The sequence below is a fragment of the Peromyscus eremicus genome, chromosome 9, assembly GCF_949786415.1.
Source record: "Peromyscus eremicus chromosome 9, PerEre_H2_v1, whole genome shotgun sequence".
Lineage (NCBI taxonomy): Eukaryota > Metazoa > Chordata > Mammalia > Rodentia > Cricetidae > Peromyscus > Peromyscus eremicus.
Window position 1 is genome coordinate 51816476 of NC_081425.1, and position 27933 is coordinate 51844408.

The 27933-nt window shown below is 48.3% G+C and overlaps 2 protein-coding genes across 3 annotated transcripts in view; both read left to right on the top strand.

The window, feature by feature from the left end:
- Piwil2 (piwi like RNA-mediated gene silencing 2) overlaps positions 1–1006 on the top strand; it is a 69289-nt gene extending 68283 nt beyond the window's left edge. For both annotated transcript variants that reach the window (XM_059273364.1, XM_059273363.1), the window contains exon 23: positions 316–1006. In XM_059273364.1, coding sequence (XP_059129347.1) covers positions 316–472 — 157 coding nt within the window. In that variant the 3' untranslated portion in view covers positions 473–1006. The remainder of the gene's footprint in view (positions 1–315) is intronic.
- A 6182-nt stretch (positions 1007–7188) lies between these two features.
- The window catches only part of Slc39a14 (solute carrier family 39 member 14), a 47460-nt gene continuing 26715 nt past the window's right edge, over positions 7189–27933 (top strand). The window contains exon 1 of the mRNA XM_059273366.1: positions 7189–7288. The gene's annotated coding sequence lies outside the window, so the exon portion shown is untranslated. The remainder of the gene's footprint in view (positions 7289–27933) is intronic.

Sequence of the window (27933 nt, forward strand, 5' to 3'; positions counted from 1 at the left end):
CTCTCTCAGACCTAGTGGCTCACACTTATAATCCCAGCACTTGAGAGGCTGAGGCAGGAAGATCACTGGCAGCTCAAGGCCAGCCTGGGCTAGTGGAGTTCTGAGCCAGCCTAGGCTAGATAGTTGAGAGCATGTAACCCCAAAACAAACCAACCAAGCAAATATAAAACCAATAGTTCCTGAAAATGACATTGGGTTTCCAGGACTCCTCAGTTTGTTGGTGAGTGTGCTGTGTGCTGTATCCCCAAGAAAGTGAAACCCTGCCCACCTCTAGGTGAAGGTGGAAGTGTTAACACATTTTCATCCTAACTTTAGGTTGACTTTCAAACTGTGCCACATGTACTGGAATTGGCCTGGTACTATCCGAGTTCCAGCTCCTTGCAAGTATGCCCACAAGCTAGCCTTCCTGTCTGGACAGATTCTGCATCATGAACCAGCCATCCAGCTGTGTGAGAACTTGTTCTTCCTGTAACTGGCAGCGTGGACACTGGCTACAAGGGGCAACTGGACTCCAGCTCTGCTCATTCTCACAGAATCAACAGAAACGGGAGTGGGGTTTTATGTTGGCATTTTCTCTTTCTCCATCCTTGTAGAATTAGATTTCTCTTCTTTTAACCCTGGTATTACAGTAGAGTGTGGTGGTGCATGTCTGTTATCCCAGCACTTGGGAAACTGAAGCAGAAGGATCTTTAGTTCAAGGCCAGCTAGGGCTACATGGTGAGTTGCAGGCTAGCCAAGGTTACAGAGTGAGACCCTGTCTCAAAAAACAAAACCCCCATCCCCCCAAAGCCCACAACAAAACCAAACCTTGCTCTCGGTCAAGGAAGCAAGTTTCTAGGTACCAGCTACAAGCTGCATTGCTGCTCTTGTAGAGCAGAGTGGTGTCAGCAGTGCTGCCCCTGTGCGAAGCGCAGCATCAAGAACGCAGCACTAGGGGGCCAGGTCAGTGATAAAGCATGCACTTAGCATGTAAAATCCCTGAGTCCAGTCCTCAGCAATCCTCCTACCAAAATAAGTAAAGACAAAAAAAAAAAAAAAAAAAAAAAATAGCCCCCCAAGGCAGCGTGAGCCCTAGTGATACCTGGAGGTCATGCCTACAGGACCATCCTATTTCTGGTGCCAGAAGTGATAGGAAGTCATTGCAGATATCTAAATGAGAGAGTTACTTTATTGGGCAGCTGGGGAGGGCTATAGAAAGGCCTGTGCATCATAGTGCTTCAGAGAGCGCAGCTGTGAGCATGTGTGAAAGACAGGCAGTTAAATCAGCACAAGGCACAGTCGAGCCCTAGAACCCACTTGTCTCAGGAATGTGAGTGCAGCTACCCTGGCTTCCTGAGAGTCCAGCCAAAGCTGCTTCTCTGCACCTTTCAGCCCCTGACAGATGTGCGCACACACACCTTTGCTCTTTGTGCTGATCTTCATTAATTCGATCAGAATACATGAGAAGGATTCAGCATAGGAACATTCTGGATAGAGTGTAGATTTTTTTCTACAAATGTCTGTAAATGAGATTTTGCAAGAGTTTCTTCTAGCTGTGGGCTGATGTTGCTTGAAATTTTCAAAATCCAGGTTCAGGCTTCCCAAAGTTGGCTTGGATAAATGTGAGCTCTCATTTGAGTGAGACATCTAAGAAGTTGTCCTCATGCCTGTGGGCTTCAGTGTTTGGGGGAAACATTGGTTTTCTGTGTGGTTTTTTTTTTTTCCCTTCTGTTTCAAAATCTTCAGATTTCTTCAAATGCACCCCTGGTTTTATTTGGAGTCTGTGACCAAGGCTAGGCTGAGACCTGAAATGGAAAAGCCACAGAATTAAACAGAACAGACTGAAAAATGGGTCTTTAGCTGAACAAATTCTACTTCTTGGATTTCTTTGGAAGTATTTAGGTTTGTCCTTAGAAGTTGCTGTCTCTAGCACTCCTTTATCTTTAGGTAGAGCAGGTACGTAACGTAATGCCAGAATGGCTGTGCTTTTCCATACCTGATGTTCTTGCCTTGTTTTTCAGTTTCAGTGCCAAGCAATTGAGCCCTGTGGTGTGAAATAAAAACCATCTATGTATGTAGTTGTGTCTGAAAGAATACGGTTTGTTTATTAAATGACGATAATGCTTTTTCTTCAGAGAGAAGCAAAAGTTAGCATTATTCTTCTGTTATTCTGCATGTTGGGAGCAGCACCACCTTTAGCCAGGTGGTTCCCCCGAGCAGGCTGGGGACCAGACAGTAAGGCACTGAAGTTGTGTCTATGAGCTTGAGCTGTTTGTCGGTCTTAACAGTTGTCATCAGCTCAAGGGGAGCCAGGGGGCTCAATTTCAAGTGCCTTCTCTATCATTAAAAAGTTCTTAAAAAGTACATTTATTTGTTATATATAGGGAGGCAGGGAGAAACACATGCCATAGTGTGTAAAAAAATTTTAATTTCTGAGATGGAGGTCTCACTATGTTGACCAAGCTGATCTCGAATGTTTAAACTTAAGTGGTCCTTCTTCCTAAGCTTCCCAGGGAGCTAGCTGAATTACATTTAGGTGTGTGCCACATATCCAGCTAATCTAAAAATAAAGGTCAGAGCAGAAATTAAGAGAAGACAAAAACAATACAAAAACAAACAAACAAAAAACCCAGAAAACTCAGCAAAGCCATAAGTTGTCTTTTTGAGAAGCCTAACAAAATGGGTAGACCTTTAGCTAGACTGGTGAAGAACAAATGGGGTGGCCGGTGAGATGGCTCAGTCCGTGAAGGCACTTGCCACCAAGCCTGACAATCTGAGTTCAGTCCCTGCACTCACATGGTGGAGGGAGAGAACTGGTTTCCCCTAAGTTGTCCTCTGACCTCCACACACTCACTGTGGCATCTTGCCATACACAAAATAAATGTAAAAAAAAAAAAAATTAAAGGTGTTAGATGACTCAGAGGTGAAGAGCACTGGCTGCCTCCGCAGAGGACCTAGCTTAGGTTCCCAGCACTCACATGCTCACAACCTTCTCTAACTCCTGTTCCAGGGAATCTAGCATCCTCTTCTGACCTCTGCAGGTACCAAATGTGTAGTTGGTGCATATACGTACATGCAAGCAAAAATACTCATACACATAAAATAAATATCAAAACAAAAATAGAATAAGAAGAATCAAATTACCAAAAGCATGGATAAAAAGGTTATGGGATACTGGTAATATTTGTTTGCCCAGTCAGAATTCCCATAGGTAATTACTGCAGAGCTGAGTGTTCTCCCAGTTGCCCTTTTGTTTGTCCGGGTTAGAAGCTTACATGCGATTCACAGCTGAGGCCTCTGGCCATCAACTGAGCTTTGCCTAGCAGCATAGGCTGTTAACACATGGGTCCTTGGGTCCTTCAGCCTGAATTTGAGGTGAAGGACATCGTCATGTTTTCTCTGATCCTCTTAAATTTGTTAAGTCCTACCATAACATAGACCACAAAAAAAAAAAAAAAAAAAAAAAATCAAAAAAAAAAAAAAAAAATCCACTCCCCAGAGGAATGAACTGATCTAACAGTCTGGAGAAAAGCTGTGGACTCTTGGCCAAACCAACATGGTCCAGAACTGACGAGAAGGATGAGGAGTCTTGTCAGCACAGCTGACTCAGGGGACTGGCTTTCTGAGTCTTCAGCCCAACCCCCCCCACACTACAGGATGGGTATCACATTTCTTTGGCTTCTCCTGCAGGGTGTTTCCCTCACCTCTCCTACAGGAAATCTGTATATATTGGCAGGGCCATGACCATGTCAGTTTCCCTTAAATATTGCCCAACATCCAATTTCCAGAGAGCTGCTAGCCAGGCCAACAAATATTTAAAGAGAACCTGTTATGTGCAAACTGCTCTATTACGGGGTTCAGGTCCCCAATGGAATCTCTTATCAAGGCAGGTTAAGTTCTAAGGTAGGGGTAGAAATAAAATACTTGGGTCTCGGCAAGATAGCTCAGTGGGTAAAGGCACCTGCTTCCATGCCTAACAACCAGAGTTCAATTCCCGAGACCCACATGGAGGAAGGAGAGAACCAACTCCCTGCAAGTTGTTCTTTGACCTCCATGCACATGTCATGGTGCCCAAGTACATACAAACATGTACATCCAATAAATAAACAGATAAATGTATTAATAAAAAGCTCGTATTAGAAATGAAATGCTCTCAAGGGAAAAATCCACGTTCCATGAGTCATATTAATTTTGTAGATCACAAGCCAATAAATGGTCACAAAATCATATTTAGTGGGTTTGTCACTGGCCTTGAAGTCACAGAGATCTGACTGCTCTTGGCTCCTGAGTGCTGGGATTAAAGACATGGACCATCATGCCTGGCCCTTTGTTTTGTGGTCCTGTAAATTGAACCCAAAGCCTCAAGCATGCTAGGCAAATGTTCTACCAAAGGAACTACACTCTTAGACCTTATTTTATGGAATTTTTGCTTGGTATATTATTTATACTGGAGTTGTGGCACTATATTATGATTGATTTATTTATTTTTAGTTTTACATGTATGAGTGATTTGCCTTCATGCCTGGAAGTGCACCATGTGTGTGCAGTGCCTGTGGAGACCAGAAGAGGGGACCAGATCCCTCAGAACTGGAGTTACAGAGGGTTGTGAGACACCAAGTATATAGCTTTTTAAAAAATATGGGTTTCTGAAAAGTCTGAAAGAACAGATCAAATATATTTCACAACACTCAGGAAACTCACTAAGAAGAAGGGATGAGAGGAAAAGGGGACAATACAGTAAGGGGGGGCAGGGACATGGGTCGTGACATAGCACCCAGGCTCCAAACTGTTACTATGTGTGGTGGACATCACTGTCATGGACAAGGTAGGACCTACCTAGTCAGGGTATGTCATCTAATCAGGATATGCCTCCTGGAGAAATGTCTGTGGGGGCGGATACAGAGACTTAGGACCTTTTGATTTTAAGCTATGTTAATGATTAATTGTATTTCTCTTGTGTATAGCTTATCAGCTTGAGATAGCTTATCAACTCCTCCAGTTGCCCCTGTGGACTTTGACAGTTCTACAAACAAGTGACAATGCCACACAGATAGGCCCCGAGATGGGGTGTCCCTCACTCCTCTCTTTCCCGCTAGTACTTTGTATTTGCTTGTTTGTTTGTTGTTTGTTTGGAGACAGGGTCTCTTGTAACCCAGGTTGGCCTCTCACTGTGGAGCTGAACTGGCCTTGACCCCTTGACTCTCTTACCTCACCGACCGAGGGCTGGCATTACATACATGGTGGCCAGCTCCCCACCGAGGACTCTGCACAGTCTTTGACAGCTGCTTGACGCAAGCTATGGTACTGACACCTTACCTGCAGTCCTGTGGGATATGTACTTGGGCTCCCTCCTATTCAGAGATGTACATATCTGAAGTATTTGATACCCTGTCTCCAGGTGGGCTTCTCATTCTTTTTATATACTCCTTCGAGGAAAGGCCTGATGGGAGACTGACCTTTCCTGACAGCCCATTGCACTTTGGAGTCCCATGTGGATGACATAATGTCTGAAAAACTCTGTAAGTTTAACCAAGACAAATATTCAGTGTTATTACAGAGTTGAAGGGGCTCTGGAGGAAATTCTGCAAGAGCTATCATTACCTCAGAATCACTCAGAAAGTAAATGAGAGGGCTGTCACAGCTCCCCCCCCCCCCGCCCCCCCTTACCCACTGGAGCACTGAAATTACAGAGTGGAGATAACTGAATTTTAGAAAATCACAGAGTGACCAGAGGAATCTGGCTGGCCTCTGTACTTTTATCTTTTGTATATGCTAGGCAAGACACAATCAGTTTACAGACAGAGGCAGCTCAGGCATGGCCTCAAACTCATTATGAGACCAAAGGGTGACTTTAAACTTGTGATCCTTCTGACTCCACTTCTCAAGTGCTGAATTAGAAGAGTGCATTTCCAGACCTGGTTTTGCTGGCCTCAAACCCATGGCTTCATGCAAGCTTCGGCATGCACTGGACCAACATGTACCCAGTCCCCTTTTACCTTTTATTTTGAGAAAGTCTCACGCAATTGCCCCAGCTGGTCTTGAACTTGAGATCCTCCTGCCTCCAGAGTAGCTGAGATGATAGGTCTGCACCACCAGGACTGGCGGTTACCCCGCATCCACCACCACCCACTTTAGTGTTTACCTCTTTTTCTCTAGGCAGCCCTGAAGAGCAAGCTGCCATTGAGCACTGGGTCCTTGCTGCCACCTGTTCTAGGAACATTGGGTTCCTTTCCCATGACTTCCCTCTCGAGGGAACTTTCCCCAACACTTGGATGCGGTCTCTATCGCACAAATCTAGAGCTACTCCAGGCAGCTGGGCACTTTCCCTGTGCCAGGACAGAAGCATGGGTACTCACTGGCTCCTCTGTCATTGAAAGTACTGCCAATGGGTCTTCCAGCTCCAGGTGACAGCTGGTTAAGCCATAGAGGAAACAATCCTAAGAACGTCCCGCTGAATAGAACAATAAGAGTTTAGTGGGTGGTTTATTTTTCTCAAGAAATTTGCATATCCGAGGCTCGACACCCAACACAATAGGCCTTTCCTACAGCGGAAGAGACTCCCTCCCAAGACATTCCTCAAACAAAACCTAAGGCTTGACTGGCTCCTTAGGAATCTGATTACTGCGAGAAAGTGGTGCGAAAAATCTGAAAAAATCTGAAATGTGAATATAATCTTTTATTTGGATCGTGACAAGACATTTTGGTTCTTTTGGTTGGCTGAGACATGCAAAGGAAACACAGGCTATGGGTTGCTCCATCCTGCTTAGAGAACATTTTAGAATTGGGGAAAAACAGAGAGACGCCTCTTAGATTCATCAGCAGTGTTAAAACACAAATGCCTACCAAGAGAAGGGCACTCTACTTCAGGATGGAGGCCAGGCTGTGAGAGTTTCCCACAAAGGGCACAGAAGGACAGATGGAAGGTTTCCAGAGAATAGAGGGGCCTGCGGTGCCTCATAGAGTCAAGGATGGAATTCCAGAGGAAGGGTGGATGAGGCCGTGAGAGGTAGGATGCGAGCCCGGGATGCATAGCGTTAGAGGACCAGGTTGGCTGGGGTAACTGGACGCTGCTCCCTGGCCGCCCCACGTGGCATGCCCTGGGGAGCGGGGCGGGGCGGCAAGCGGAGGCGGGCCCTGCGGTGACGCGCGGGGTATATGGCCGGGCATGCGCACGCGGCGGGGGCCGGACGCAGAGAGGGGGCGCGTGGCTGTCGGCGGGGACGCACCCACTCAGTAGCTGTGTCGCCGGCTGCCCCGGGGCCTGGATAGTGAGGCTGCGCCGGTCCGACTGCCGGCTGGAGGACTGCAGGTGAGGACTGAGCCGGCGCACGCAGGATGGGAACCGGCGCACCTCCTGGCTGGGGGACACCGGATGGGGGTTGGGGACACAGGCACACCGAGGACCGGGATCCTTTCTGGAGGCCGCGCACTCCCTGAGCCCGGTCCTGGTGGCACCTGATCGCCGTGCCACGGTGGCGAGGGGAAGGAGGTCACAGAGCTGTCCCTTCTGCTAGAGGGCCTGGGATGTGTTGAGCTAGAGAAGGGCGCCGGAGAGGTCGATAGCTGCGCGGAAAGGCTGAGATGGGTTTTCTAAGAGCCCGGGGACACAGAGCGCAGAGGAAGCGGAGTAGATGAGCAGATCGGATGCTCTGCGGTGGCGGCTGCTCGCCTGTGGCCCCGGTGCCTGGACCTTACATTCCAGGAACCTGTGTACCCTCCTCCCTGCCCCCTGCCAGGCCACCCTCCGGCTGAAGAGTGATGCCCAATCCTTCTGATTAGGTTGGGCCGGAATGGAGAACCGCTAGGGACGCACCGAGCTGATTTCCCACTTGGCTAACGGCAGGAATGGCTCTTGGAGTCTTTTAGGTTGGGACTGACCAAATTAGGTGGTCTGGTTACCCGCAGCTCCCTCTTGGAGTTTTAGGACTATGGCCCAAATAGCCATTCAGATTCACCTTGTGATCCTGAAGTGAGATCGCACCAGAAAAAGTGCCCCTCTCGATTGTGGGTTCAGCTTTAAGAATCTTGTGTCTCCCAGGTTCCAAACTGATCGGACTGTCCAAATAGTTATGTGGCCTGTGTGTTCAAGATGACTCTGAGTTTGGTTTGGTGAGGGACAGGGTGCTTTCCTGTGACCTAAATGGAAGGGTAGGGCAGGAGCAACTTTGGCAGAACACTGCTTCCTGAAGCAACCTCTGGATTTGAAGTTGTGACATTAGTCCTTTTTACCCAGCTAGCCCCTGGTCACTGGGATACAGTGACTGGGGTTGTTGATTTTAGGGGATGATGGAAACTGGCCCCAGAGTAGCCAGCCACCCTGACCTCTGTTCAGTGCCTGTTCTTAACATGGTCTGCGACCTTGGGGAGGGTTCAGGTTAGTACTGAGGCCAGCCTGAATTGTTGATCTGAAATATGTACAATTCCATAATCCTTACCTGTTAAAACAACCCTTAAACACTGAGCGGTTCCAACGTGCCTCCTTGGCCAAGCAGCCAGAGGAATGGCCAGAATCACAACTTTCAACAACTAGAATTAAAGGTCCCTTTTCTGTTGGTGACTCAGTTGAGCTCTTTGCCAGTGGTGCCAGTCAGCAGATGGGTCCTCTTTGTGTGACTTTCATTGGTGTGACCAGAGGCACTGAACTGACCCAGGATATGGGTTCTTCCAGAAGGACCATGCCAGAACACTTCTTGCTGCTGTATCTGTCTTTTGGTTGTTCACCAAATACGGGGATAAAAGAACCCAGAAATTGGCTAAGCAACCAACTAACTCGAGGACTGAGGGAGGCTATGTAACTGGTCTTTCATTTAGACAAGAGGAGAATTACAGGCTCCCGGGGATCCAGAGCTCTGTAGCAGACCCAGTGTTGATGCCGAAAGCCCAGGTCCCTTGGACAGTGTTTGGTTTTCACCCTTCACCGGCCACCTGCTCTGCCTTTCAGGTGAAGACAGAGGGGAGTGAAGAATTAAGCGGCAACTCCGGAGGTCTCCTTGCTAGTTGGAGCCGTTTGTTAGAGGTGGGACACAGTGGCAGAGTACTCAGGTCTTTGGAGCTGTGTGGTTCTCTGTCCAACAGTGAGTCTGTTCTCACTCTCTGGTGGGACGTTGTGGTCATGTCTGGAATGTGGCTGGCGCCTTGGTAGCGCCACCATTTTGTGGGTTTAGAGTCTCAGCAGCTCAAGTAGGCTAGGTTGTAAGGATGGTTGGAACCCAGACATAAGTTGAATTGTCTTCTTCTTAGCAGGATATAAAGTGTCCCTTGTCCTCCTGGGGAGATTGCTTTTCTGTGGCCTGCCAGGGAATAGCTCACAGATCCATTGGGCAATCTTAGGGGAAAATGGGTGTTTTTCTGCCATGAGTCTGTTCCTCCTTAGGGTTTAGTGATGGCCAGGAAGGACTCCACCCCAACCACCCACAGCGCCCTTGTGTGTGTAGGATGCTTGTCATTCACAGGTTGGGTCCTGGTTTCAAAGATTTTCTAACCCCTCCTCTTTCCTGCACCCCAAGCTAATCCCTCCTGGGGTGGAATGTATTGCATGTGCTCCCCTCACTCAACTCTACCAGTTCTATTCTCTCTATTCCATTTAGCGCCTGAAGAAAGTAACACCCTGCCATTTTGCAGAACCACAGGCCGGCCTGTTATCTGGGGTGACTTTTAAAGACACTGGATCCAGGTCAATTGGTATCCCCAGAGTCACAGTGCTTGCGAGTGGCAGAGCCTAACTGGGGAATACCAAAGAAGTGTCCTGCTCACCGCCCTTTAAATATGGTGAATTGACCAATAATCTCGTGTTTTCCTTGGAACACTAGGAAGGGGGTCAGTTATTGCTTAGCATATGGGATGCACCAAGGGAGGGGGGTTTCTGCTTCTGCCTTAGTAGTTGGTCTGGGGAAGCCCCGTACTTCTTTCTCTTGCAGACTCTGGAGGAAAGAGAGGGTTCAAAGACAGCAAGCAGGGAAGGAGGAAAGGGTCATGCTGTCACCCCTCACCCCCTTAGAGTCTACAGTGGGCCTTCTCTGACCTCCATGCTGGCGGCTGTCAGAATGCCAGGAGATAAGAAGTCCAGAGTCTGCTAACTTGGGACTGTTGCCAGCCAGGGCCTCATGCTTGTCCATCCCAAGAACTCCAAACCCCGACTGCCATGGAGTCTCCAGAGGGGGCCCTTGGTTGGGCCCAGCCCACATGGGGAAGCAGAGCCCCCTACTGGGCCTTCCAGTTTATATCAGGCCAGAAGGCCTGGCAGGTATGGAACTCACCTACCAGGGGAGCCCCCATGCCTAGCCATGGCAGCCAGAGTTTCATAAGCCTTCTAACTTTCTGCCAGAACAGCCCTAGGAGGGCCTAGAGTTTGGTGGAATAAAGTGATGCTCCTAAATTTATTATGGTTGAGCCCTAGAACTTTCAGGGAGTTCTATATTATTACAAAAACATCCATTGAAAGTTGTGAATTAAGGGGGTGAGAGTATGTAGTCAGTATAGCTCTGAGTGGATTTGTATTACTATTATTATTGGGGTTTTTCAAGACAGGGTTTCTTTGTGTAACAGTCCTGGCTGTCCTGGAACTCACTCTGTAAACCAGGCTGGCCTCAAACTCATAGAGATCCGCCTACCTCTGCCTCCTGAGTGCTGGGATTAAAGGTGTGTGTACCACCACCGCCTGGCTGCTTTTATTATTATTTAATTATTTCATAAAGAAAACAAGGGAAGCCGGGCGGTGGTGGCACACGCCTTTAATCCCAGCACTCGGGAGGCAGAGCCAGGCGGATCTCTGTGAGTTTGAGGCCAGCCTGGGCTACCAAGGCGCAAAGCTACACAGAGAAACCCTGTCTCGAAAAATCAAAAAAAAAAAAAAAAAAAAGAAAGAAAGAAAGAAAGAAAACAAGGGAGGTGGGAGTGTTGTCCAGTGGTAGAACATTGCCTAGCATGTACAAAGTCCTAGGTTTCATCCCTTGAACCACAGGCATTTTTTGTTTGTTGTTTTGTTTTTAAATTACGTGATTTATTGACTTGGTGTGTGCATGTGTGTGTCCGTGGGCACATATGCCTTTGTGCATAAATAGAGACCACAGGACTTATGAGTCATCTTACCAGTCCAATAAAAGATTTTAGGAATTCATTTTCTCCTAGGAACTTGAAGGTGTAACTTTCAAAAGGGGGTGATGGGGGCCCTGTGGGATGGCTGGGTGGATAAATGTGCTCACTGTCCGCTCAACATCAGAGTTGGAGTCCCAAGACCCACGTGGTGCAAGGAGAGGACCAACTCCCAAAAGCTGTCCTCTGGCTTGTGCTTGTGTGTACACAAGCATACAAATAAATGGAATAATAATAATATTTTTAAAAAATCTATTTGTGCTCATTTAGGTCCACCTGCTCCCATTATGCTAGGCTGACATTGTCTCTAACAACAACTAAACCCTGGTTAGACTTGGAGATTGTATACAAAAATCACACCTACATGTTGTATATTTGTACACTGTGTGGAGGTGTATTTCTGTGATTGATGTGATAAAAAGCTGTACGGCCATTAGCGAGGTAGGAGGTATAGGCGGGACTTCCGGGCAGAGAGAGAGGAAGTAGGAGGAGATAATCCAGATGCCAGAGAGAAGGCGTCACCTGTGATCCCTTGTTTTCCTTGGTTTGTGGTGCCGGGGACAGAACCCAGGGCCCTGTGTACACTCCGCAGGGTTCTGCCAGTGAGGTGCGTTTCCAGTCCTCTTTGTTTTATCCATGAAATAATTTTCACTACAGTCAAAAATGAAAGCACTCATCATCCTGTTCCCCCACTCTGCCTTTTTAAAATGAAGGTTCTTGGGCAGCGTTTCAGACATTGCTTACCAGTTTCCTGGCGGCTGTTATTAGCACCCCGCCATTCGGTCACATGTGTTTACATTCTCTGTTACAGCTGAGTAGTGTTCCACAGTGAAAGTGCCGTCATCTTTTACATCTGCCTTAGCCTTCCAGAATTTTCCTCATTTTTCCATTACATATGGGGCTGCAAGGTATAACTCTGCACACAAGTGGCACTTCCTAAGCATGTCAGCATAGGATAAGTTTTGTGAAGTGGATTTCCTACACAAATGGCTAATAACTACAGCCTATGCAAAAGGTTAGATACAGCCTAAAATTTAGTTAGCATTCATTAAAAAATGACATTTGCAAACTGTATTTAGAATTCTATGTCTTTTAGGTAACACCTAATTTAAATTTGTAATTCTTTATTTTTACTTTTGTAACTTATGTAGGTTATTCATTTTCATACTTTAAAAAATTTAATTTTAGCTGGGCGGTGGTGGCGCACGCCTTCAATCACAGCACTTGGGAGGCAGAGGCAGAGGCAGGTGGATCTCTGTGAGTTCGAGGCCAGCCTGTTCTACAAAGCGAGTTCTAGGACAGCCAGGACTGTTACACAGAAAAACCCTGACTCAAAAATTTTATGTGTATGAAGGTTTTTCCCTCATGTATGTCTGTGTACCACTTTCATGCAGTGCTCATAGAGGCCAGAAGAGGGCGTAGGATTCCCCTGGAACTGGAGTTACAGATGTTCGCACACCACTACATAATGGGCTGGTTGGGTGTCGTTTCCCATTACACTTCATTTACTTATTTTGGAGATTTCTTTTTTCATTTTTTTCGATTTATGCGTGTGCTTTGTGGAGGTGCAGGTGGAGGCCAGAGAAGGGTGTCAGATCCCCTGAAGATAGTTACAGGTCTTTTCTTTCCTTTTCCTTCGGAGGCAGGACCTCGTGCCTGGAACTCATATGTAGCCCAGATGGCCTTGAACTTACAGTGATCCTCCTGAATGCTGGGGTTACAGGTGAGCCACCATACCCAGCTGTTATTTTTTTAAACTTTTGATATTGACTTTAGATGTACTAAACAGTTGCAGGAATAGATTTCCTTCCCTGCGGCTTCATTTACCAAGACCAGGAAATCAAATATTGACATGGCATTATAAACTGTAAGCCTTTTTAATATGTCACAGTGCCTACACTAATGTCCTTTTTCTGTGTTCAGAGTCTGATGTGCTTCCCCCATCACAGTGAGTTGATATTTCTCCTTAGTGTCCCCTCCAGTCTCTGACATAGGTTTCCTGATCTTTTCTAGATTGTACTCATGCATTTTGAGCAAGAACATTGTCCAAGAATGCTGATGTTGCTTTTTAGAGGTTCATAATAAGAAGTGTGTGTGTGTGTGTGTGTGTGTGTGTGTGTGTGTGTAGGTCCGGGGACAGCTTCAGGGCCTTTCTTTCTTTCCACCTCTGCAGGCAGGGTCTCTTTGTGTTTCTGCCCATGCTGCATACATACTCCAGGCTAACTGTCCTGGGAGATTCTGGGAGATTCCTCTGTCTGTCTCCCATCTTACCGCAGCAACGCTAGGATTACAGACGCATGCCATCACACACTCACCGTGCTATCCGGATTTTTCTATGGGGGTTCTGGAATTGAACTCAGGATGTTAGGCTTGCAGGCTGATGTTTTTACTTGCTGAGTGATCCTGTTCACCCTCCAGTGAGTTTTCATGACTCAGGGTCCCAGCGTAGGAACCATCATGGACCTAGGATCTCCTTTACCACCTAGGGAGGACAGAGGAGAGATGACATGGAGCCAGGTCAGCTCATCCTAGGAAAAGCATCTTCTGCTCTGTGGTCATCTCAGGCCAAGGCCCGGGACACACACTGGTGTCGCTGCCTTCAGTCCCTTGTTGCAGAATTCAGACTGGCAGGGAGCGGGAAGAGGCCCGTGCCTATGACGTTTACTGATGCCTTGGTTAAACTGGTGTGTGCTGCAGCTCACCTAGAAGTTACTGTCTTCCCCTTTGCCAGCACAGGCAGTGCTCTGAGACTGTACGGTCCTGTTTCTCCTGGTACCGTCACCCTGGAGCATCCGTCTGTGGCTCTTGTTCGCGGCGTGGTCACGGTGTTTACCTAATGATTCTGTTTGCCTCTTTCCTGCTGCATTTATTAGTTGAGATTCTGCTGGAAGGAGGAAGTGACCCTTCTCTTGTGCTAGCCTTATTCTCTGGTTAGGATCTCATGGTCATTATTTATGACTCACTCTCCCATTCCCTCCTGCCTTTTGTGGTATTGTCAATTGAACCAAGGGTGCACACATGTGAGGCAAATGCCTTCCCGAGGAGGAGCTGCGTCTGTCCCTGCCCCACCAATGGCCGTTTTAAGAGCTTCCTTGTCATCTCTGCTCTTCGGATAAGCCCGCTTCTCCACACTCTCACCCCCAGCAATCACCTTTTTAATGTCTCAAGACAGTCCTCATTCATCTTGACACTTCCCTCTTTAGCCCTAGAATCAACCACTTCTGCCTGGTAGAGAGACTGAGGTCTACTTGGCAGGCATGCCTTTAATCACTAGTGGGCTTACCTTTGTTTCTAGGCCCTTTCAGCAGACAAAGCGGGAAGTGTATAATGATACTAACCAACCATAGGGATCTGCCCTAGGTTTTAACCCAAGGCTTCATGCATGCTAGCTGAGCTACATCCCAACCCCCCTGTTTATATTTTAAACCATGTCTGTACTGATACCTCTTATTTCAGCCTACCACCATAAATTCACTTTATTTTTTAAGTCTTTCCCATTACTTATACCTCCCTTCTTCAACAGTGAAAAACTCAGCCCTTGTCAGAATGTTGGGTTGTAGGTTATCTGCTGACTGTGCTCCTCTTCGACACTGCCCTGAACACATACTTCTGTGTGGACTGTAGATTTGACTTTGCTGACCTTCTCGATGACAGAATCCAGAGGGTAGAAGCCAGTGTCCCCGGCGAGCACGGACGTTTGTGCCTACAGTGGCGTCAGGATATAGTGGATGCCGCTGACATCGTCCCTTCTGACAGCCCCACTCTGCCCTCACACCACTGCCCCCCTCTTTCTGCCACTTATATCTGTCTGTCTGTCTCTCTCTCTCTTCCCCTCCCTCCCATCTTTCCTTCCCTCCTTTTACAGCTCAAGGACCACTTTATTAGCGTTTGAGAGGAAAACAGGACAGCTGAGCTATAAAGCAGACACTTGCTGGAAGGAGAAGAGGAAGAAACTCAGGCCTTTGGACATTGCAGCTGTAGAGATTTTCCAACAGCCGTGGGGAGGGTCTTCAGAAAAAAACAGCCCGGGTTTTCAGGCCAAGTTTGCTTAGGTTTTGGCTGGTATGCAAAGAAGAGGTAGGAAAGGGAAAAGGAAAAACTATATATACTTTTGAGTTGGAACTCCGCAAAGTGGGTAGGCTCAGCAGTGAAGATAGTAAGCAGCTGCCACATCTGTTTAAATTGTTTCTTTTTGCATGATTGCGTGTGCTCATGCGCACACCTGTGCAGAGGTCAGAGAACAACTGGCTGGAACCGGGTCTCGCCTTCCCTTCCGGGTTCTGAAGGTGCAACTCAGGTCATTAGGCTTGGGGCCAGTGTTCTTATCTGCTGTACCATCCCCCTAGTCCACACCTGTCTTTTGAGATGGGGGTCTCTCTCTTCTATTATTATTATTATTATTATTATTATTATTATTATTATTAAGAGATTTTCTATTCATTTTACATACCAACCACAGATTCCCCTGTCCTCCCTTCTCCCAGCCACCCCCCAGTCTTCCTTCCCAACCCACCCCCCATTCCCACCTCCTCCAAGGCAAGGTCTCCCATGGGGAGTCAGTAGAGCCTGGTACATTCAGCTGAGGCAGGTCCAAGCCCCTCCTTCCTGCACCAAGGCTGAGCAAAGTGTCCCACCATAGGCACTAGGCTCCAAAAAGCCAGCTCATGCACTAGGACAGGTCCCAGTCCCACTGCCTGGGGGCCCCCTAAACAGTTCAAGCTAAACAACTGTCTCACCTATCCAGAGGGCCCAGTCCAGTTCCATGGGGGCTCCTCAGCTATTGGTCCACAGTTCACGTGTTTCCACTAGTTTGGCTAGTTGTCTCTGAACTTTTTCCAGTCATGGTCTCGGTATCTCTTGCTCATAGAATCCTCCTCTCTCATCGATTGGACTCCTGGAGCTCGGCCTGGGACCCGGCCTTGGATCTCTGCATCTGCTTCCATCAGGGTGAGGGTTCTATGATGACAGTTAGAGTATTCAGTCATCTGATCACCAGAGTAGGCCAGCTCAGGCACCCTCTCGACTATTGCCAGTAGTCAATGGTGGGGTCATCCTTGTGGATTCCTGGAAACTTCCCTAGCGCCCTGTTTCTCCCTATTCCCATGATGTCTTCATTTATCATGGTATCTCTTCCTTTGCTGTCTCTGTTCCAGCTCGAGCCTCCCGTTCCCCTAAGTTCTCATCTCGAGATGGGGGGTCTCTCTTTAACCCGGGCTGGTCTCAGGCTCAGAGATCTTCCTGCCTCCATGTCCCCAGTACTGGGTTTGCAGGTGCGTGACACTTGCCTAGCTTGGCGACTGTCCTAAGCAACAGTCTTGTTCATTAACGTCATAGCTCCAGAATTATTTTAACTCAGAACGTACTGTGTCCTGATGTTTAAAGGGCAGAATGGACACGTGGGTGAGGACTTGTGGACAACAGCCATAGTCACGCTCCCCACCCGCTCAGCTCTGGTGGTCCTGTGCTTAGCATTGTCAGTAGGGTGGGCTAATGGAAGTCCTAGAATAGGGAGGAGCTCAGAGACCGGCTGCAGCTTGGGCCGGCCACCTGTGACCAGAACTTGCCACGACACGTGTGTGGTGTTGTCTGTGAAAACAGACAAGTGTGGTAGCGCAGCACAGCACGCAGAACAACCTGTTTTGTGATTGCCCACCTCCGTTGGCCAGGCTAGGCAACCGATCGACCCGCTCCTTTGCTGAGGGTCCTACAAAGCTAAAACCGAGGGGCCGACCGTGCTTCTTTTCCAGAAGGGTGGCTGGCAAGGTTGGGAAGGAGTCAGCTCCTTGTAGATGTAGGATGGATTCCTCCCCTCCTCTGGCTGTTAGGTAGGGACCACTTTCAGTTCCTAGAAACTCCCCCCCACCCCATTTTCTTCTCTCTTGGTTTTTGTTTTTGTTTTTAGACAGGTTCTCACATGTCATAGGCTGGCCTCAAACCTTGAGTTTTTGATCCTCCTGCCTCCACCTCCATTGTTGTTGGGCTTGAAGCCACGTTTTTGGTTTTTTTTTTTTTTGTTTTAATCTTAGACAAGCACTCTGCTGATGAAGGTACATGCCCAGGTCTTTCTCTCCCCTTTTGCTTTTGGGGCAGGGTCTCTCTCCTGTAGCCCAGGCTGGCCTTGAACTCACTATGTGGCTGAGGATGACCTTGAACTCCTGATTCTCCTAACTTCTTGTGTGCACCACTCTTGCTTCCTATGTGTCAACCACCAGCTGCAGCCCAAGCACAGGAGTGCTGTGTCATTTACAAGTTCTGCCCACAAATAAAGCCAGGGTCACCGGAGTTATCCTAGAACACTACTAAAGTGATCCAGCTTTGATTCCAGCACCAAAGTATTTACCTAGTTTTAGTTTTTCTGACAGGTTGCCACAGATTTGGTAGTTTCAAACAACAACAGTGTTATTCTCTCAAAATTCCAGGGGCCAGAAGTCTGAAATCAAGTGTGGGTGAGACTCTACTCCAACAGTTCTTGGAAGAGTCTTTCCTTCCTTTTCTAGCTTTGGCGGGGTCAGGGCTGGGAGGCTGGGGGTAGTGGTGATGGCGGGGTGGGGTTGGGGGCCTTTGGTACTTCCGGGCTTGTGGCTGCATTACCCTAGCCTCTGTTTTGGCCCTCATACGACCTCTCCAAATTCTGCATGTGTTTGTCTGCCCCCATCTCCTCTCCTTTCTCTGACAAAGACAAGACTCACTGGATTTAGGACCCATCCAGATAACACGATGATTTCGTTTCCTCTTGAGATCGTCACCTGACTTCAGCAACGCAGGCCCCATTTCCTACTCAGATCCCATTCTGAGGGTTCAGATAGAGGTGATTTGGGGGTACCATTCCGCTTAGAATGCAAGGAGACAGCATTTGTAAAATCTGGCTCATGGAACTATGAAAAAGGAGGGCGGAGGGTACTTCTGTTCAGCCCTGAGGCAGTGCCAGCCTGGATACTCTGGCTCAGAGCCCAGCCCTAGGCCCCCGGGCTCCCTGGTGCGGCAGCAGCGAGTCCCTCGGGTCTGAAGGCATGGCACGCTGGACCAGATGCTCTGCAGTACCAATGGCTACAAAGGACACCGAGTGTGAGTGTCCCTGTAGGAAGTGCAGGGTGGGGCTGAGGGACCACCTGAGTGCTCCAGCTCTGAACTGTACCTCCAAGCCTTCTTCTTTCCTCTCGCCCACTTCATTCTGTCTCTAATTAACATTTATGGCGTGGTTTCTGGATAGCAGGTATGTAATATTCCCTACCTCACTTTTCTCAGCTATCCTGAAGGGGAGGGCCTGTTACAACCTTTGCTTTTCTCTACCAGGTAACTAAGTCCTGTTGGCTTGAGTCTTGACTTAGATCTTTGAAGCTGATAATGTAGAGTTAGGATTCAGGGAGAGGTCTGTGTGGCTCAGAGCACTCTTAAGTCTTCTTTTTATTTAGCATTATTTTATATATGTATGCACGGGGCGGGGGGCACATTTGCCATGGCACATATGTGGAGATCAGAGATCATTGACCGTTTGCCCATTTATGTGGGCAACAGGGATTGAAGCCCGGTCGACAGCTTTGTGTCCCAGCACTGTTACCCATGAGCCATCTTGCTGGGCCTCCTAACTCTTAACCTTCGTATATATGTTATTACAGGTATTACCTTCATTTTAACAATCCTTGCTCTTGTAGTCTTAGATTGCTGTCTTTGGTGGGTTGTGATTGGTCTGTTTGGGGTGGAGCTGGGAGGGGGCGGGTTCAATCTAGGGCCTTAATAAGCAAGCAAGATCCTATCTCATATCTCAAACTAAAACTTAAAAAAAAAAAGACTGTGGCGGTGCATGCCTTTGGTCCCATAGGCAGGTGGATCTCCGTTGAGTTTGAGGCCAACTGGCTTACATAGTGAGTTCCAGGACAGCCAGAGATACATAGAGTCCTTGTCTCAAGAAAAGGAAAAAAAAAAAATTGAGGGGCTGATGAGATGGCTTAGTGGGTAAATTGTACCTGACATCGAACCTGATGATGTTAAGTTTGGTCCCAAAGACTCTGATTCTCGGATGCTGAACCCCACATTGAACTTTAGAAAGGAGGTAAATTGTGCTTTAGGAATATTGGGGTAACTAGCTATTTATTAAGGAAAAAAAATAGATTCTCTTAGGCCAAACTAAATTCTGGGTGAATTCGAGATTGAAGTTTTTAAATGCAAGAAATTCATTTTGGCTGCAGTTACATAGTAGGAAGCTGTTGTTGTTGTTGTTGTTTGTTTCTTTTCTTGAATCAGTCTCTCTGTAGCCCTGGTTGGCCGGAAACCTGCTGTGTAGACTTTGTGATGATCTTCCCAGTTTCTGCTCCCAAGCGCTGAGGCTGCAAGTGTGTCCCACCATGCCTGGCTTGGGGAAAGTTTCTCTAATCGTGCTAGTAAAAGCAGACACTTGAAGAGAAATTGTGTTTTGACCTCTGATAACTGTGTCTGTCATCAGGAGCTGGAAAGATGGCTTAGTGGTTAAAAGCACAGGCTGCTCTTGCAGAGGACCTGGTTTGATTCCCAACCCCCCATGGGCTGCTGCATGCACATGGTGCACATGGACACATACAAGCACACACACGTGTATACATGAAAATAACTACATAAAGAAGATAGAATATTATGTTTCCAATTCCAGTTGAGCAAAATTAAAAAGGAAATAGTTGGGGAAACATTTGAACATGTGACAAAGTTTAATATACAATGAAATCTTTTTTTCTTTTCTGGAATAAGGGGCACAAATTCTTTAAACACCAAGGTGGTGTGTGTGTGGGTGTGGGTGTGTGGGGGTGTGTGTGTAAGAGAGAGAGAGAGAAAGAGAGATGTGCTTGTAGAGGCTAGCAGAGGGAGCCAAATCCCATTCAGCTGGAGTTACAGATAGTTGTGAGCTGCTCAACATGGGTGCTGGGAATTGAACACCAGTCCTCTGGGAAAGCAGGAAAAAGGCTAACCTGAGTTGTTCTTCGGCCTCAGCAATGCACTCTTAAATAAAGCACCAAGAAAGAGATGCTTGTATTTCAGCAGAAACGGGGCGAGGGGAGAGTAGGTAATGGGCAAACAAAAACATAACTGTTTGCAAACCTAAGAGTGTTTGGTCATACGGACAGTCAAAAAGAAAAATAAAACACAAGGCCGGTGAGTGGGTAGAGATGCTTGTCTCCAGATGTGGTAACTAACCCAAGCTAGATCCCTGGAAGGCACAGGGTGGAAGGAGAGGACAGACTCCCATGTGCACTGTGGCACATAAGTCCACCCACAGATAGACATAAAAATAAAGAAACATGCTAAGATGCAGAAGGATGCACGTGATAGTGTGCTTGCCTCGCATTTGGGAAGCCACATGCCTGTCATCCTTGGAGGTGGAGGCAGGAGGCCACGACCTGGTCTCTGTGAGTAAGTGGTACTTAACCCCTTATCCAGTATTTGTTTCTGGATCTGATGGCACAGGCATGTAATGCCAGTCACTTTCGGGGCAGAGGCAGGGTGGTCTTCTGTTTGCGGTCAGGCTGCGCAACTTAATGAGACAGTGTCTTAAAAAATAAAAAGAGGGCTAGGAACATAATGTAGTGGTTAGTGCTTGCCTGGCATATGTCAATCCTTGTTACCGAACTAAAATAACTATTTGTTGACTGCTAACTTGTTCCTGGATCTCACTCTCCATCCACTCTGGTAAGACCCTTTTTTATCTCTTATGCTTTGTGCACGTGTCTTGCTGGGGTGGGGCAGGAGGGGCTGCCAGTTCTTCCACCAGGGATAGAGGCCTGTTAGGGAGGGTGGCTGACCTAGCCAGCTGTGTGTGTGTGTGTATGTTTAACTGGAAGCCCAAACTGTTCTGCCAGTCAGGAGAGCCCTGTACTGTGGATGCTTTCTCTGGCCTTTCCTGGAAGTCAGAGGGTTCCCTTGCCAGCCCGTACAAACACTTGTTTTCTTAGAGAACTAAGTACAAAGCTTGGGGGCTAGTTGCAGCCTCAGTGGCCTTTGGGGAGGCTGGCTCTGTTCCCTGTGGATTGGTCCCCTGCTCTGTCATCCCTGGTCTAGAGAACATCTCTAGCCTTCGGGTATTCCCTGTGCTATTTCCCCAGTGTTGGGACACTTTCCATGTGACAGGCCGGGCAAGTTCTCAGGATAACCAGGTCCCTGGGTTGTTTCCAGGGCAGCAAGCCATGACTATTCCCATCCCCTTTCCCAGAAAGGTGCAAAAAGTACAGTCACCCCACTCCCCCCAGGCCCCGGGCAGCTGACCAAAATGCCCCGTGGGACAGCCTGTCCAGCCCCGGGAACAAAGTCCCCGTGTTCCTGTTTCTGCACCTCCCTCTCCTGACACCCTCTGACATCCAGCAGACCCATGACAGAGACCTTGACCACTGTGAGCTGCCTTCTGTGTGTGCGGCTCTGTGACCTTGTTACCGTCCACTCCCTCTTCCGGGCAGCCACTCTAGCCCCTCCCCCAGCCATGCCGCGTAGTCCGGACATTGAGGGGGTTGTGTGCTAATGGGAGGCAAACTCAGAGTTTCCATGGGCTGCTGAGGAATTCTAGAAACAGCCGCTGGGGCTCCTTATACTTCCCCTACCATGAGGGGAAAGCAAAATGTTATTTTTGGTGAGATCATCAGATGGCCCCCACCCTGGGCACTTTGTTCTGAGATGTGGGGAGGGGAGGGCCCTACCTGAACCCACCTATCGCCCCCTGCTCCCAATCTCCTGTTTTGTTTTGTTTTGTTTTGTTTTTTTGTTTTTGTTTTTGTTTTTGTTTTTTTGGTTTTTCGAGACAGGGTTTCTCTGTGTAGCTTTGCGCCTTTCCTGGGACTCACTTGGTAGCCCAGGCTGGCCTCGAACTCACAGAGATCCGCCTGGCTCTGCCTCCTGAGTGCTGGGATTAAAGGCGTGGGCCACCACCGCCCGGCTTTGTTTTGTTTTGAGACAGGGTCTCACTAAGCAGCTCTGGCTGTCCTGGAACTTGCTGTGTAGACCAGGCTGGCCTCAAACTCAAAGATCCACCTGCCTCTGCCCCTCTGAGTGCTGGGAATAAAGGCGAGTGCCACCACTGCCTGGCTGAACACAGTAACTTTTAAAGCCCAGGAAAAGGTTAGAATTTCATTCTAGTTTTGCTGAGAGAACATTAACTGGGTTAAAGCCAGGAACATTATGTGATCAGTCTGGTGAAGTACTACTTTGATTAAATTAATGTTTGTATGTATTTGTTACATTGTTAAAAAGAGAGGACTCTAACAATAGTGGGGTAGATGCCCAGTGGAAGGCCAGGTCAGAGATTTTTTTTTCAAAACCAACATGTCAACATTTCTTCTCCAATTCCTCCTGTTCCTTTGGCGTTACTATGAAAACTTAGTTGGGCTCTTGGCACCAGAAGTTTCCAGTGTAGTGTTCCAGGCTCAGACAGGCTCTTCAGGTCTTCCTAGAAGGGGTCTCTTATAAATTGCACTCAGTGGACACATGTTGTTAAAAGCTCTCTGTGTGCACTCACTCACATCCAGTTCTGTCCTGAGAAATTCCTGAAGGTTTTCTACCTACCTTCTCGGGGGGCCTTTGGGTTGTCTATAGGCTTTTTGATGAATGGTACCTCTATAATTAATTTCTTTGGTGTGTTGTATATATGTATACCAGTGTATGTGTTTGCATGCACATGTGTGTGGAGGCCAGAGGACAACCTGGAATTGTTATCTAGGTGTCACCCACTCTTTTTTTGTTGTTGTTCGCTTTTTCAAGACAGGGTTTCTCTGTGTAGCAGCTCTGGCTACACTGGGACTCCTTTTGAAGACCAGGCTGGCCTCAAACTCATGGATATCCACTTGCCTCCCAAGTGCTGGGATTAAAGGTGTGTGCCACTACTGCCTGGCTGGTTTTATTTATTTTTAATTATGTGTATATATGTGTGTGTGTGTGTGTGTGTGTGTGTGTGTGTACATGGGTGTGTAGGTATCAGTGGAGGCCAGAAGAGGGTGCTAGACACCCTGGAGCTGGAGTGATGAGCAATTTTCAACCACTCAATGTGGGTCCTGGGAGCAGAATTCTGTTGCTCTGTAAAGCAGTATACACTCTTAACCACTGAGCCATTTCTAGCCTTTGACCTTTCCTTTCTTTCCACCCGTTCCCCCCCCCCAGAGGGGAGGGGGGTCTCTCAAGTAGTCTACCCTGGTTGGTCAGAGAGCCTCGGGGATCTACCTGTCCCCACCTCTGTAGCACGTGCCCCCACACCTGGGCTCTTTTTACACTTGTTCTAGGTTTTTTGTTTGTTTGTTTTTAATTTATTTTATGTGCATTGGTGTGATGGTGTCAGATCTCCTGGAACTGGAGTTACAGACAGTTGGGAGCTGCCATGTGGGTGCTGGGAACTGAACCCAGGTCCTCTGGAAGAGCAGCCAGTGCTCTTAACCACTGAACCATCTCTCCAGCCCCTCTTGTTCTAGGTATTGAATTCAGGTTCTTATGCTTGCAAGGCAAGCATTTAACAAGTGGGCTGTCTCTCCAGTGCCTATAACTGTTTTAACGTCTATTTCTTTCTTCTCTGTGTTTGAAAATTACCTAAACTGGAGCTAGGGTTAGTGTTGGCCAGAAGAGTAAGCTTTTAAGTCTGGCTAGAATGTTGATCCTTTTTTAATAGGCAAGTAGTTTGTGGGAGGTCGAGGAGGCAGTGGAAGTACATGCATAAATAGCTACCCTGTTAGGGAATTCATTTTTGTGCCATATTGCCTGGAGATGGCAGTGTGTCGACAGCATGTGCTGATCTGCAGCTTTGTGTGGCCCCATCCATCCATAGCCTGTGCTGATCTGCAGCTTTGTGTGACTCCATCCACAGCATGTGCTGATCTGCAGCTTTGCTCATGTGACTCCGTCCATAGCCTGTGCTGATCTGAAGCTTTGCTCATGTGACTCCATCCATAGCCTGTGCTGATCTGAAGCTTTGCTCATGTGACTCTGTCCATAGCCTGTGCTGATCTGCAGCTTTGTGTGACTCCATCCACAGCATGTGCTGATCTGCAGCTTTGTGTGACTCCATCCATAGCCTGTGCTGATCTGCAGCTTTGTGTGACTCCATCCATAGCCTATGCTGATCTGCAGCTTTGTGTGACCCCATCCATAGCCTGTGCTGATCTGCAGCTTTGTGTGACTCCATCCATAGTCTGTGCTGATCTGCAGCTTTGCTCATGTGACCCCATGCATAGCATGTGCTGATCTGCAGCTTTGTGTGACTCCATCCATAGCCTGTGCTGATCTGCAGCTTTGCTCATGTGACCCCATCCATAGCCTGTGCTGATCTGCAGCTTTGCTCATGTGACTGCATCCATAGCCTGTGCTGATCTGCAGCTTTGCTCATGTGACCCCATCCATAGCATGTGCTGATCTGCAGCTTTGTGTGACTCCATCCATAGCCTGTGCTGATCTGCAGCTTTGTGTGACCCCATTCTTAGCCTGTGCTGATCTGCAGCTTTGTGTGACCCCATCCATAGCCTGTGCTGATCTGCAGCTTTGTGTGACTCCATCCATAGTCTGTGCTGATCTGCAGCTTTGTGTGAGATGAACCAGAACCTTGCCTGCTTTTGCTCTGGAATCCATCTGTGCTTGAACTTGACAGCATCTCTTGCAGAGCTCTGGTCAGGACTGAGATGGGTAAATGTCGGGGGTTGGGGGAGGACCGAGTCTTCATGGTCTCCTTGGCCCCCTTTGACACAGGGAGCTTCCAGAAGATGCTACTGTGCTGATTCTCTTGTCCCTCGTGACCTTACCCAGTGCTTCCACGGTGAAGTCTCAACTTTCTGCCGTGCCTAGGGAGGGTGCGGTTACGCCAGAGCATAGAAGCATGTTCCTTTATATACTTTATATTGCAAGTACTCAGTGAAGGTCCTGCCAACCTCCTGGGCTGTTAAGAAACAGCCAAGGCAGTTAACCTGAAATATAAGCCTGTCGTTCTAGGCGCCATGACATTGAGACAAAGAGGAAGGTGAGGATGGGTCTGGCTGGGCTGAGGCAGTGCTGGGGAGGTCGGAATGGAGTAGTGACATGATTCTGCAGGACCCCTCGTTCCTCCTCATCTTGTGGGTACGGTGAGCACGCACATGTAGCTTTCTCACACCTCATCAGGCTTCTGAGTCCAGAGGAGTGGGCGTGGAAGGTGCAGGGGTGAAGTGGGTGGGGTGTGTGTGTGTGTGTGTGTGTGTGTGTGTGTGTGTGTGTGTATCTGTGTGTGACATTCTGCTTGGAGACCAGAGCCCGGGAAAGAATAATAGCTAATAGCAGATAAAGGTGGAAGGCAGGCTGGATCCTAAAGGGAGAGAATCCTGACGATCAAACAGGGGAGTGGGGTGGGGGGTGGGGGCTTAGAAGGCAAAGCCAGGCAGGGAAGTGAGGAAGGAGAGTCCAAGCGGCTAGAGCGAGGGGCAGTAGACTGGGTTGTTTCTGTTTGGTGCCTGGGATCTTAGGAAGCAAGATGCTCTGGTTTGTGGTCATGCAGTGAGGAAGCCAGAGGATGTGGGAGAAAGCCTTACATCTTAGTAATCAATGACTCGCTGGCTGGTTATGACCTTGGTCAGAGAGTATGCTATGCAAGAGATTGGGTAAGTGGGAGAAGATTTAGGATTGGTGAATGTCATTTCTGGCTCTTTCTGCCGCTTTCTTCCCCAATTGGGAAATAAGTGTTTTTCTTTACGTCCTTCCGTAGCCCTCTCTTCCATGGGTACAGGGTGTCCAGGTGGTGTGCAGCGAGCAGTCACCAGTCAGGAAGGTTGGGTGCGAGGTGGAAAGGGCCATGTGGTCCTTTTTATTGCCCCTTTGGTTTTCATGGAAGTGGAGTGGCAAGCCTCGGGCTTTAGTGTCCTGGAACATTGCCAGAGCCCCAAGGAAAACTCACACTGTTGGGCCAACTGAATTTCCGGTTTACCTGGAGGTGCTGGGAATTTGCCCTTCCAGCAAGTTTTCAGTTGAAGATTATACACTTTAAAAAAAAAACACACACTTCCCTCAGCTAATGATGGGATGCCAGGGTGTCTCAGCTGTGGAGACTGGCCATCTAGAGCCTTTGAGGAGGACATGGGCTTGAACTGGCTTGTAAGATTGGAGGGGCTTGGGGATAGGGGTGCTGGGGCAGGTAGTCTTGGCCATCCACCAAGCAGCGCCGCCAAAGGCCCTCGGGGTGTGTTTTACTGCAGAGCTGAAGTGCACATTTCTTAAATTGCCTACCTGTTGCAGCAGGACGGCTGAGCCGACTTGTCTTAGCCTGAATTTCGGGGTGGTCTCTTTTCTGAGTCTGCTTGCAGAGTTCGGAGGTCTGCACAATAGCCTGGGTTGCTGTTAAGTCCGAAGCCAACACAAAGAACTTTCGCCCTGTAGGCCAAGCTGGGTGTGTTTCCGCCTGGACGTCTATGGTAGCCCATTGTTTAATCTCCTGCTCCTCTTCTGCCTGCCTCCGGCCCACTCTCCACCATGCAGCCAGGCAGGCGGACCTGTATTAAAAACATGTGAACGCCAGGCCTAGTAGCTCAGGCTCGTGCCCCCAGCTCTTTGATGGTTGAGGCAGGAGGGTTGCCAGGAGTTCGAGGCTAGCCTAGGCTATGTAGTGAGTTCCCAGCCAACCTGGACTACAGTGTGAGACTGCAAATAAACAAGCAAACAAAGAAAATAGCTCAATGGCAGAACACTTTCCTAGCATGCTGGAGACTCTGAGTTTGATTCCCACCACAGCCAAACCAGATGTTCCCTTGAATCCTTCAAGGCCCATATTTCTAGCCTGTAATCCTCTCCCCTGTGTGACCTTTGTGTGTCTAGCCACCGTGGACTTCAGGTTCTAGATGCTCTGTCTTCACTAAGTCCCTGAGGATGGCCACAGCTTCATAGACTGTTCTACACCCCCCACACCCCCACACCCGCTTACTTTTACATGTTCTGGGCTTCTGGGCTTTCCTTTAGGGGAGCCCTCCTGGCCTCTGACATCAGGCTGCTCTTCTGTTACGTTTTCCATTATCTGTCAGGGGTGGGGCACACATTAACTTGTTTCCTAAGGGTAGAGGATCAAAAATACACGTTCCTGGGGCTGGAGAGAGGCCGCAGTGGTTAAAAGCACCAGCTCTTCATTCAGAGGACCTGGGCTCCATTCACAGCAGGTACATGGTGGCTCACAGCCAATCTGCAACTCCAGTCCCAGAGGATCAGGTGCCCTCATTTGGCCTCAGCAGGCACTGCACGCTGTACACACTGCACACCACACTACACACGCGTGGCACACAGACAAACGTTTGTGCAAACATGTAAAATACACATAAAATAAAAATCTTCAAAACAATGCACATTCATGGCCTGGGAGTGTAGTTCACTGGTGGAGGCTAACATGCACGAGGCGGTAGGTTAGAGCCTCAGCGTTGCATAAGAAAACAAAACCAGACTGTACTCAGACCCTGCGCTACTGAAATTCCCCGTGTGACTCAGACTCTGCCAGTTAGATGTGCTCAGCACATGTGTAACAGTTTTGTGGGAAGAGGCTGGGCCTTTTTTTTCCCCTAGGATCGACTCGAGGACATCTGTTTCGCTGAAATGGTTCCCTGGCAGGGATGTCTTAATGCCATAGCTACCAGATGCCCGAGTAGCAGGCCCTTGTAGCATAGTTCAGCAACACCATCTTGGGAGTAGGCCCTGGGAGCTCAGCTCAGAGTCGTTTCTTCAGCCCTTCCGAGGAGTCTCCAGGCTGTGTAACATTCTGTGTGGGATCTCTGTGGGCTCAGTATGGCCAGGTAACCCTTGAGCTGCCCATTATCCTTGGCTTTGCCATATTGCTGAGTTTCTTGGCCGGGACTTACTTTCCCTGTTGTGTGAGGGAAGGTACATCCCAGGGACTCACGTTATTCTTGGTCATGGGCAGGAAGTGACCATTTC